Here is a 12,839-nt window from a genome sequence, read left to right as displayed (position 1 = left end):
ATATATTTACTGAGATTGTGGGAGCTGATATTGCTATAAATAAGCTGTTGCTCACCCAATAAAATAATAATAAAAGAAAGATGATAGAAGAAATTATGTATTTGATTATCAGGGTAATTACTTCCTCAGTCAGCAGAGTTGCCATGGAGCAATGCAAGTTTTCTCATCTCCCTGGGTTTTTGTTTTCGTTTTTTCCCACTAAACTGGTTATTTGAAGCTAGAAACTTTTGGAAATGTGATTATCATGGCCTGACAACCAGTGGGAGAATGTGATTGGTTTTAGGAAAAAAAAAATTATCGCAAGTGTCTTGTGATCTCTCAATAATTTTTTTTCTCTCTTGTTAATTAGACTTGCATTTCTTCTGAAGATTTTATTTGCAACATTACCTTTTTTTTTTTTTTTTAACAAAATGTGTATAGCAGTTACATGTTGAAAAAAGAGGAATCAGCTTCTTGCCTACATTTTTTTTTCTTAAACCCCAGGGCTTTCAGTCTGATCATTTAAGTCCTGTTTAAATTGCTTGATTTTAAACATTTATGGATCCACAAGGCACACAATAAAAAGAAAATACCCCTATATTGACAGGTTAAATGGATCTCTGTGTGAGCCAAGGCTGTTGAAATTCCATTTCCTTTCAAGTTGTTGCTTTGTTCATGTGCTTGTGGCCTTTCTGACCAAGTGAGTAAGTGCAGTGCTCTTGCACACACTGTCAAAACTTTCACCAGTGGAAATCAGACTTTGTTTCCAAATCCTGGCACTGCAGTGGTACTCAGCTGAGCTCTTCCTGCTAGTCTTTTTAATTTATGTGACTTGTTGATGATGGCCTTACTGGTCCCTTGGTGAATTTTCTTCTGAAGCCATGGAAGCAGGATGTGATGTGATAAACCCAGGACAGGAGCTCACAGTATTTTGTCAATAAAGTTTTGGGTTGTTTTTTTTTTTTTTTTTTTTTTGGTTTTTTTTTTTTTTAATAGAAGGATGCTCTCTCAAATATCTAAATCTATAAAGTTTTTTTCTTGTTCCTTCTCAATACAAGTCGAAGTGGTCGTTTTTCTTGTCTTAGTCATGAGGTTCATACTGTCATACATAACATCCTATGCCATGATTACCATTACGAGGGCACACATTGAAAAAAACCAAAAATAACTTCAGTTCCTTCCTTTCTAGAAGCCTATAGGCCAAGCCCATGCTGTTATATTTGTATGACTGAAAATCAGAGGGAAATGAATTTGCTCCTAATTACTGTTGCTTTATTCTAGAGGAACTGAGCTTAAAATCAGATCTGCTTTAACAAGCAAAAGCAAAATCATGTTTTTGAATCATGACTGGTAAATGAAAGGGGCTAAATTTTAGGAAAATTCAAATCTATTTTGACATTAGGCAGCTGGCTTTACTGGCTTCTGAGCATCACTTTTTAGTCATTTTGCATAGTTTGTTTTTCTGTAAACTTCTACAAACAAAATGATAAATTCTAGCTGACAACAGTTATGAGTAATTCTGATATTTCAACTCCTAATTCATGGAATCCTATGGAAAATTTGGGAATATAAATTTGTATATTTATTTCTCATAGTTTTTCATTGTCAAATAATTTAATCTGTTTTATTCCATGAAAAATTTTCATTATATTTTATTTAGCAGCATGCTTTTCTATGAGTTTATCTCCACATTTTTCTTTATTATTTTTCCCATTTGTTATATGCAACAGCACAGGATTTTGAAATTAAAATATGACCCAGGTGAAGACTTGGTTTTATCTGTGTAAGTGGTAGCAAGTTAAGTGTTTGTGGTTTTCTTTGCTGTGTGAGTGATGTGGTTTCAGACATTTTGTAATGCATTGCTTTTAGTGGACTATAAAGAATTCAGTATCTTGTCCCATTAAGCAATTTTTTCCCACTACAGCCAGAGGCTTGGATTTTGACATTTGTTCATCGGTGAGAAGTTAATCTGTTTGGAGTCATCCTTATGACTAATTAATTCAAGATATAAACCCATTTCTCAGAACCTCAGATCTGTAAGACCCAGATATGAATCTAGAGTTTGCTTTGTGTAAGCATTTCACCTTAACCAAAAGATTTCTCATCAGAATATACCTCACATGATTTATAGAGGGATTGACTCTACAAATACTGAGCATAAAACTTCCTTATACAGATACACTGAACTGTACTGAGACTCCTGACTCAGTCCTGGGACACTTGGAAGACACAGCAGATTAGTTCAGTATTCAGTATTTTTCAGCCTAATTATTATAGTTCTGTTTATGTCCTCCACAATGAAGTATGTTCATCTGTTTCATCAATTTTTTATGAGAAAAGATATGGAAGAAAAATTTCAACCTGAATATTACCACACTGATGTTTGAAATGTGGAGGCACATTTTTTTCATTAAAATCAGTTAGTCCAACAGCCTTCACTTTTTTGTATTTTTGTAAGTGACAAAGTAAAGAAAATGTATTTGAATTATCTAATCACATTCACAAATTAATTCCATTTTGAGGCTCAGCTTCTTAACAGCAATTGTCACTGTAGGAAACAGTTATCTTCCAAGACCATGGCTGGCCAGGAAATGTCTGATATATAGAATGTTTTGGTTTATTGCTATGCTGGTAGGTGTGCATGTTTTTGATATTGGAAAAATTTTTCAATATCATGAAATACAGACTGTGGAGAGTGCATGTATACTTTGAATCAAAGAGAATAATCTCCTGTGATGTTTCAGCAGGTAAGTTATAGCTGAAGGGACAATAACATACAGCAGTCTAATCTGTGTGAAGTGAAAGGGCTTTGCTAATGTCTTGTGCCATTTAACCAACATTCACTGAATGTCACATCAAATTGTCTTGTAAAAGCAAGGCAAGAAAGATATAGCTGATGATGTCAAAATCTGAGCCCTTGACCTCTTGCTGTTTTGCCTTCTTAGGAATGCAAGTGCTGGAATGGAATGGCATCCCCTTGACTGGGAAAACTTATGAAGAGGTCCAGAGCATTATTATTCAGCAGAGTGGGGAAGCAGAAATATGTGTAAGACTGTGAGTTTTTCCCCATCTTTCTGTTTCCATTTCTTTTTGGCTTTTCATGGCTTTTTTTTTAATTTTTTTTATTTTAATTTACGGTTGTTAAGGTGGAACCTTTGTTAGCACAAAGCATCAATGTAATAATAAGCAAGAGTTCACTGTGAATGTGGGAGATCTGTTTGTTCTGTTTTTCTCTTAAAGTCAGAGGGAGAGATAAACTGAATCAGATGCCAGTAATTATGCTTTTATAAACAATGATAACTCCATTTTCAGGCCACAGTCTTCTCTCATTGACAAACATAGAGTTCACTGAATTTACCAGTGTTAGAAAAAGAAGGTAATTTAGTAATAACTTGACTTCTAGTGAAAACTGTATCTCTTAGATGAAATTCATTTAAGCATCATGAGAAATGCATACTTGCATTAAATCCATTAAAGATTTCACCTTAAAAGAAGCTTTTCTTCTCAGCTCTTTAACAGCATTGCAAATATATATCAGCTAAGAAGGGACCATGCTTGGGAGCTGCTTTCTGTCATGAACCACTATTCATTTACCTACTTAATATATTAATGAGGGTATGAGGAAAGAGTTTCTTTTGTCTCAGGCTTCTTATTGCTTTCTTTAGGGACCTGAACATGCTCTCGGACTCTGAGAATCCCCAGCACCTGGAGCTGCATGAGCCAATAAGGACAGGTGAGAGACAAGATGATACTTTGATATTGTAGGACTGGGTAGCAACTGAAATTGGGTGTGATATAAGCTGGTATGTTAGCATTGCAAGCTCTGGTGTTACATCCCAAATATTGCCATGGGTAGAAAGGGGACCACGCCTTATATAAAAAGGCAAGATGGGGGGATCAAGTGCACCTTTAATGAATTTTCAGACAACACCAATTTGGGCAGGAGTGTTGATCTGTTGGAGGGTAGGAAGGCTCTGCAGAGGAATCTGGACAGGCTGGATTGATGGGCCAAGGCCAACTGCATGGGATTCATCAAGGCAAAATGTCAGGTCCTACACCTGGGTCACAAGAACCCCAGGCAGCCCTACAGGCTGGGCGCAGAGTGAAAGCTGCCCAGAGGAAAAGTACCTGTGGGTGCTGGGTACTGTAAACTTTACATGTGATATATTGTTGTCCTTCTTTCCTCTGTTGCCCCTAAAGTTTACTTTGCCCAGTCCCTGGATTTGCACCTGTGTCAGTAACTGGCCAGTGAGTTGCTGGTGTCCCTGGGGCCTCAGCTGCCATCCTGTGTCCAAACCTTGCAGCACTCTGCTGTCACCTCAGGCCTCTGCTCCTATAAACTGCATTATTAATCTGGAGTCCTAAATACTTCAGTCTGCACAGTGCAATTACAGCTGTGCCTTTCTGTATCAAAATAATTAAGAATGGGCACTATACCACACCACTATACAAGGTGAAGTGTAACTCAGACAAATTAAGTTCATAGCTCTCCAGTCATTAGACAATTGCTGTTGCAGCCAGACAGGCTAAAACAAAGTTCCCAGCAAACTGCAGAAAGTCCAAAGAACACACAAATCCTAAGGCCTGTGTTTGTAGAACCATAGAATTGTCAGTGTTGGAAAAGACCTTGATGAAAATACCTGTTAGCTTAATACAAGGTTTGTGGCCTGCTATAAGTGATAAAAACCCAGTATTTACTGGATATAGGGATGCAATAGCAAGGAGTCAGTTTTGTTATGCGGATTCTAAGATGGCAGTGCTTTTGGGTGGATTTCCTGCTGTTCAATCAATACCACAACTGCAGGCTTCAGTCACTGTATCAGTCATATCTAATCTAACTTTGAATCAACATCCACAATTTTACCTAGTAATGCAGATTAAAAGATTGCTTCACTCACCATTTCATGGGTCCATTCTGAGTTCCATGATTTTGTGGCAGCTCTTTCATCAATCACTATCGAAATTATCTGGACTGAATCCTCAATTTTCTGACCACATAAAAATTCCTAGCTATTAATATACTTACCATCAAGCTACCTTCCGTTGAAAATTGATGTTATTGATAATAATTGAAAGCAAAGACTAAGTCTGACAGAGCCTTGAAGCTGAGCTACCCACAATTTTTTAATTTGTGAGCTGATCAAAACTGCCAAAAGCATTCAAAGATACTGAAATCAGTTTTGGAAAGGACAAAAACTAGGATAAACAACTTTTTTATTAATGAAGAAAACCAAAAATGAGAAGGAACAGAAGAAAGAGAAAATTGCTCCATTCTTGCAGGCATGCTTCCTCCTAGTCTGGAAATCTTGTGGTTTCTAAGTTGGAACAACTGTAGAGTTTCTCTGGCTGTCAAGTCTTTCTTGCCATTACCTCTGAGGTTTGGCAGACTGTTGGTGCTCTAGAAAGGAAAAATCTCCATTTTCTTGAAGGAAAAACATATTAGAGCCAAGCAGGCAGGATAAGGATAAAGTCTTGTTTTAAACCTCTCATACTTCTGAGAACCTGGGAATCAAGCTGTGCCTACTATCCTTTTAACTCTATTCCATCTAGCATATATGAAACTTACTTGACATTTTTCTGTGTTAAATAGAAATTGCTATCTCCAAAGGGTAAATTGCTCCCACTCATTCCTGGGCAGCAGGGAGAGCAATCAGACTCCTGCCACAGATGCCTCACACAGGTGTGAGTAATAAGGAACGATGAATCAGGGCTTTTAGCCTTCATTTGTTTACATTTTTTCTTCTTTGATTAATTTGTGGTCCTAAAGTTTTGAGTATTTTTCTCTTTATTGTTGTATAAATTATCTCAGGAGCAGTTCTGTTCAATGTCCAGCTGATTAAAAAAAAAAAAAAAATTAAAATGAGATTTAAACTTTTACAAGAAAGTTCAGATACTTGGTAAAACCGGACCAGTTTCAAACAATGAATGATAGCACAGGCCAGTCCTTAAAACTGTAATTTGCTCCAGTTTGATTCAACATGATCCACAAAGCCTGTTTTTCTTCACCTAGAGGTACCTTCTCAGAAAGCTTTTTAAATAAGGAGCACTGGTAAGTAGCACTAGCACAGAAAGATTGGAATTGGGATGTCAATATTGTGGGAGGGATGTCTATTTTTTATAGGATGCCTTTTGCATCTTCAAAGTATGCAGGCAGATGACATGACAATTTGTAAAGATTGTTATGCTGTCCCTGTACCATGGCAAGATGGATTTGGATGTGCTGGCAGTTATCAATACAAAGCTCTCTTGCTTTAATCCAATAGATAAAGCGAAGTCCCCAGGGGTTGATCCCAAGCAACTGGCTGCAGAGCTCCAAAAGGTTTCTCTACAGCAGTCACCTCTGGTTGCTTCTTCAGGAGTGGAAAAGGGATCTCATGTCCACTCTGGAACCACTTCTGCCACCTCCAGTGCTGTTCCTAGCCCTGGTCAGCCTGGTTCTCCCTCAGTGAGCAAAAAACGGCACAGCAGCAAGGTAAGAAACTCCCAAGTTATGGAGCAAGAACATTTTGATGACAGGAAGAGACTGCCTGCTTACCTTCTTTAGTGTGGCAAGGAATCACAGCACATCTTGGCAAACCCATTTCATGGATAACGATGAATATTACTGTTAAGGTGTTGAATTTGGACACAAGGAAAGATTATGTGATTTTTCCCAAGGTCATAAGAGATTGGTTCTTCTCTGAAAATATATTTTTGAACTTAATATTATTTTTTTAAAACAAAGTAACTGCCCTTTCCAGCCTTTGTTACTCTTGCTTTTTAAGTGCATCCTACATGGTGATGAGGTACTATTTCCACTAAAGAAGCTGTTAGTACTAAAACCATAATTTCCCTCTCTGTACTAAACTACTGCTTAAAGTGCTACAAGGTTTGAATAATCATAGCAATAGTAAGTAAGTCTCTGAAAGCCTAGGAAAGACTGAAAACAAAATTTACCATTAAAATGTGTTTTGTCACTAGCTAATTCCTGTGAACTTGCCAAGCGTAATTTCTTATTTTCTCTGCTACATCCTGTCCATTCCTCAGCTGAAGTTCTTTCTCCTTGTGCATCCACACACCTGAAAAGGGAAGAGTGGGAATTTAGTAGCATTTTTTCACAGTTGAAACTGAAAACTAGAGCATAAAGTAATCTGTCACATTTTTGCATTTTGTGTCAAAAAAGTGAAAATCAATAAATCAATGCTGTGAAGACTGCATTTCCTGAGGCAATTTGCAAGAGTGCTGCTTGCTATCCTGAATATCCAGCTTCTCACACACTTACAATGCTTCACATTGCAAAATGCTTTCTAAACATTTATTACTCTGCACCTTTATTCCTTTTTGGGACTGTCAGGTTCCTACTGTGTTAGAGTTGTGCTTGTATTTTTGTGCTGTTGGAACTATGCCTGTGATGTGAATGCATGAGTTAGGTACTGCACAAAACAGAACCAGCAAATGGTGCCTGCTCATTTCGGACAGCTCTTCCATATGCCAACATAACTTTCATGTGAGAGGAAACACAAAAATCATTTTCATCCAGAAATTTAGTACAAACTGGGAAGATATTTATTGATCAGTTTGGTTTGGATAGTAATTCTGTCTTGCCACAATGCCCATAGACTTTCTACAAACTAATTCAGGTCTGTGATGCACAAGTTAAATCCATACGCCAATATTTACTGGGCCTAACTTCAGGGATCTGGCCGAATTGCTTAGTCCATAGGTCAATAGTTAGATTCACTACAGCATACTTTGGATATTGTACACATTTACATATGAACTAGTTTGCCATGTGTATGATTTTTGCCACTGAGAATAATACTTTTCTGAAGTACAGTTCATGACACGGGGTGAAACCTGCCATTACAGGGCAGGCACTGCATGCAGAGAGCAGGGCTCTTAGTGCACATGCCACCATCTACACTGAAACCCCTTTCATTTGGTGAGATGAATCACACTCCTATATTCACAGTGTATGGAGATCTATAAATCTTTGCTGTGCAGTGTATCCTGGAGAGGTGCCCCTCTCTGTCCACATGAGGAGACTGGGGTTCCCAGCTTTGGCACCGTAGTAGATCACCTAAAGTTAGATGCATAAATTTAATTTCCCGCTTCACAAAGGATTTAGGATTCTTTTACGAAAAGAATCAGCTGGAGGCTTATAAAGATGAAACAAAAAATTATTAGACCTAATGTGTTTATGTAGGAGATGCAAAAGTCAGAACTAGTCAGGTAAATATTTAAAATATTCTTTGCTTATTTCTGAAAATCATGTTGAAAGGCATTTCTTTCATAACAAACATAGCTCCTGTTGACTTGTATAGTTTCTGTTCATTGACTGCAGGCCAAGTTTATAATGGTGTTGAGCTCTGTTAGAAGAGAAAGCTCATCCTTTCTGGAACTGCTCTTTGCCTTGGGCTGACAGCATTTCTAGGCAGGCTGCAGCCCTGCCAAAGTGTCATGACAGAATAAATATCCAAACTGCCTAGATTTTGTTTTCGCAACTGTTTTTATTTTTAGCAATTTTTTTTAAGCTTTTTGTATAGAATATGCACTCTAGAAATATTGTAGTAGTCTCTGTCACGCTCTGCAGTGCAAATTTTCTCATATTTAATGTTACTACAGGAAGTGATAGTGCATAGCATCAAAGCCTGGCATTAACAAGTTTCACCTCATGGCCGTGACAACGTGCTTGAGCAGGTGTGATGGCATTACAAAGCACCATCTCTTACACAGGGTCTGTGAGTGCGTGCAGGGAGTATCAAAAGAAATAAGACTGAAATTAGAATAGCCATCACACAGCTTTGGAAGCCTTGAGCTGACAATATCTCATGCAGACCTGTTTCTTTTGTAGTGTAAACATGTGATCATTCTGTGGTGCAGATTACATCGAAGATATAAATGACCTATAGAAACGTTTAATATGAAGAATGGATTGCTTTTTTTCTAAATCCTCAGATCCTTTAGCTCCTAAAAAAATCACCTGTGAAATACTTTTCCCTCTTTGCAAATGAATCCTCACTGAAGCTGTGATAAAGAAAGATACTTATTTGAATCTCTGTCTCTCAATATGGAACCAGCTTCAAAGTTGGCCCAGCTCTGAGCTGGGGATTAGACCAGATGGCCTTGAGAGGTCTCTTTCAGCCTCAATTATCCATGTTTCTTTAAAATATATGGGTAATTCTTCATGATCAGTTTTAGATCCACTGGCATCAGAGAAAACAAAGTATTTAATACATTGAATCACAGTCTTGTAAATGATGCAGAGATTCAACAATGATATAGAAATATAAAGTGCACATTTATTTTTACAGACTCCACTTTACAAACTCCACCTTAACCACCTTTGGAAGTCTCAATACAAATTCATCATGCCCATTCCCTTCTCTGTGAACTCCTCCTACATTATCCATACTAATACATTCTGTATAACATGACATTTGGAGTGAACAAACTCATTATTCTTGCTATTCCAACTCATGAAAAATGAGAACATTTAGACTACCTGGCAGTGATTTTGTAGCCACAGCACAGCTAGCTTCATGTTATTTTTTGTGTTGTCAATATTGTCAGTGCTAGTACAGCCTGAGGTCAGAACTATTAAGTATAATAAAATCTATTTGTAGAGGTAAAGTATGAGAAATATAAGCCTTTTATGTCCTACTTTGAAAGATTGCATGATGCTCAGGTAGCTCCCTGTCTTTGGCAAAAGGAGTGAAATTCACTCTCTGAATAGTCTGTCAAGGACCTAAAAAGTTCTAGGAGTACTTTTTTATCAACCTAAAATTTCATTTCAGATTCAGAGCATTTTATAGATTATTAGATGACTTATTTTAGCTTTTGGATGGATTAAGCTTCTTTAAAAGCATTGCCAGGTACCAAGAAAAGCTGGTTATAAAATTTTTCATGAGAATTATTTTTTGGATGCAAATGCATTTACAGAAAAATCAAGTTTGGTTTAGTTTTGGGTGTTTTTTCTGTTAAAGCTTGTGCTCACAAAGAAGCACATCTGGAAGGCAAGGTAAAGCAGTAAACCAAACAATAATAAGGAAACACAAGACAGGAAATAGATGCATATAGCAGGCAGATTTGTGCTATTTTTCTCCTGTGTTTTTATTGTGATAGTGTTTAGGTGGGATTTTTCTGGATAGTTCTGGTCTGTAGATCTGACTGATTGAGAGGATGTTTCTTCAACATAAACCTGAAAAGGGTAGTGCATCACCTTACCTTCATGCTGTGGTGCAGGAGATGTGGGCACTTCATTGCCTAATTTTAAAGCAGTTGATATCCAACATCCTAAGAAAGCCTCTAAGGGTTTTCCTGGAGTGTAGGGCAGCACAATGATGCTTGAAGAGGCAGATGGGTTTTACTCTTCTGAGAAAGTGATAGAAATATAAATTACATGGAATAATGTCAGGTACCTGCTCACATCTGGAGGAATAGAAAAAGTTGGCTTCCAGACCAGTCTCCAGTCTCTCTCTTTCATCCTCTGTTTTCTGCTGCATCAACCAAGAAAGCATATGTGGAGACAATGCAAGAAATATTCAAATCCTACTACTGAAACAGAGCTTTCTTGCTTGACTGATGGCTTGCAGATAGAGGTTGGTCCAGAGTGGCTCAAGGCCACCAGCATTTAACAGAACAGCATATTCTTGTGAGTCCAGGATTCTAATCAAGTGGTGATATTATTTTCTACCGACAAACAGGAGAAAAGAAAGAGGGCAGAGAGGAACATTAAGGATTTTATTGCTTTTTGTCAAAAACCTAGAAAAGTTTAATGATAAAGAACAGAGGAAAGCAAGGGCAGAAAATTTAATTTTTGTGTCACAGAAAGTATGGGGAGGAATTTGAAGAAGTGTCGTAGCTTGAACTGATTATCAGAAAACACAGAATAAAGCAAAAGACATTATATGAGATGGCTTACAATTGTGTAATCCACTTATACACATCACCGAGTTTTAGTACCATTATTTCCACTCTTTCTACCCACTTTCACCTAAACTCAGTTTAAATTTGAGTATCTTTTGCCTCTCTCTGCCTTTCTCATATTGACAGAAATATATAGCTGTGTTTTACTTGACACAGTATTTTCTTTCTCTTGGCAGCATTCATGTTTGTTAGACAGGGTTAATGCTATATGTTTTTTTCTCCCTATGCCTCCTTGTGTGACCAGTCTGCTCAGACTGTAAAGATTTGGTGTTCAGGTTGTTTGATTCTGTACCTGCATAAACACTGATCAAAATGGCTGGGCTGGACTTTAAGTGCTGTTGAAATACATAACCATTAGTTTTGACTATAACAACTGGAGACAGTTTTTAAAAATTTGTGGCAATACAGCAGTATAAACCACACCTGTTAAAAAAGTTAACTTTGAAAATCTATGTGTTTTTAATCTGGCAGCCCACAGAAACTACAAAGTCTGCTTCCCATCCAATCACTGGAGAAATACAGGTAAATATGTCATTTTTGCTGTGTTAATTGTTGATACTGGCTGTGTTTTACTGTGGAATAAGTTTGCAGAAAACCATCTCCATCAACTGATTTCTTATTCAGCTCCAATCCCTTAAAATGTCACTAATGTAAGAGTGCTTGATTTTTGCACCCGTCTTTAATGTTGGCTTGTGAAGTACAACCAGAAGAATGGAAAATGCTGCTGTTCCCAAAAGGACTAAAAGGATAGTGAAATTCATCCTAATCCTTAATATTTCACCACTTATTGTGCTTTTCTTTAGTAATTTCAAGTCTGTTTACATTGAAGCAAGAATCGCTGTGGGTTTCTTATAGTGCAGTGTATTTATTTCCATGCCATGCAAAGTTTATGGTTATCCCTTATGTAAATTGACTTTAGCCTTTTAAAACATTGGAACAGAGAACAGCAGAATGAAGCCTAATTTACCACAGATATCTGGGGTTTTTTTGCTCTTTGATTAACCCCTCTCTTCTATATTAGTACTAAGTGTCTTTCCACAGTGTTATAGCATCCTTGTCAGACTTGGCCTCCAGGTAGATAGGATGTGAGTAATTATCACTCAATAAACTGGCTATTGTTCAGAATAATATCAAGGATTCAAATTTCCTTTCCTTTTTCTTGATTGGAATAGATCAATATGGGTGTTTCCCTTTTTTTCTTTTTCAAGGTCCAGTGTGATGATCTAGCATTTCATTCTAGTCAGGAGAGAGACAGAAACTTCTAAAATGTGTTCATTTCCAGAGAACATAGAGGTCTAAAGCTCATTTTATTCAAAGGGTTTAGGAGATACTGAATCACTTAGAAAGTAAAAGTAACAAATAATCCTACCATGTTTTAATGTATTCACTAGCTTCAAATCAACTATGACAAACACCTTGGCAACCTTATCATCCACATCCTTCAGGCAAGAAACCTTGCTCCCAGAGACAACAATGGCTATTCGGACCCCTTTGTTAAAGTTTATCTTCTTCCAGGGAGAGGGTAAGTGTAGGACAAATTTTAACCTGAACTTCCTTTTAGTTTAGCTTTGCTACTTTTCATGATTAAATAGAACTAAGAATTATTGCTATAGAAAATCCAGGTGCAACACCAGGAAAAGGTAGATTTTTAACAGAGTCAGATCCTATTCCCAGGACAATGTACATACTTTTGTAGTGACCTTAGGAACTTTATAATCATTCCTGTAGATTCACTTTTCTTTTTTTCGTGTTCCCTTTTAAAAATTATAATACATGTAAAGGTATTTAATATAACAACAGACTCAATGAAAATGCACTAAATAGATGCAATACTTTCTGTAATCTAGAAAGCTGCATGTTAAGTTTAGCATGGAATGGTTGCTTCAGCTCAAGACAATCTGAATTTAGGACAGATTTGCAAACAGGCAGAATTAAAGTACCTGAGATAAATT

The 12,839-nt window shown here is 37.1% G+C and overlaps 1 protein-coding gene across 1 annotated transcript in view; it reads left to right on the top strand.

Moving 5' to 3' along the window:
• PCLO (piccolo presynaptic cytomatrix protein) overlaps nucleotides 1-12,839 on the top strand; it is a gene marked incomplete at both ends in the record, with an annotated part of 318,636 nt that overhangs the window by 234,675 nt on the left and 71,122 nt on the right. Inside the window, 5 exons of the mRNA XM_082280339.1 lie at nucleotides 2,925-3,033; nucleotides 3,645-3,712; nucleotides 6,243-6,451; nucleotides 11,359-11,409; nucleotides 12,279-12,409. Of these exons, the coding sequence (XP_082136465.1) occupies nucleotides 2,925-3,033; nucleotides 3,645-3,712; nucleotides 6,243-6,451; nucleotides 11,359-11,409; nucleotides 12,279-12,409 (568 nt within the window). The remainder of the gene's footprint in view (nucleotides 1-2,924; nucleotides 3,034-3,644; nucleotides 3,713-6,242; nucleotides 6,452-11,358; nucleotides 11,410-12,278; nucleotides 12,410-12,839) is intronic.

The sequence above is a fragment of the Coloeus monedula genome (genome assembly GCF_965178545.1).
Source record: "Coloeus monedula genome assembly, chromosome: 4".
Taxonomy (NCBI): Eukaryota; Metazoa; Chordata; class Aves; order Passeriformes; family Corvidae; genus Coloeus; species Coloeus monedula.
The sequence above is the reverse complement of the archived record's forward strand: the minus strand, read 5'-3'. Positions and strand labels throughout refer to the sequence as shown.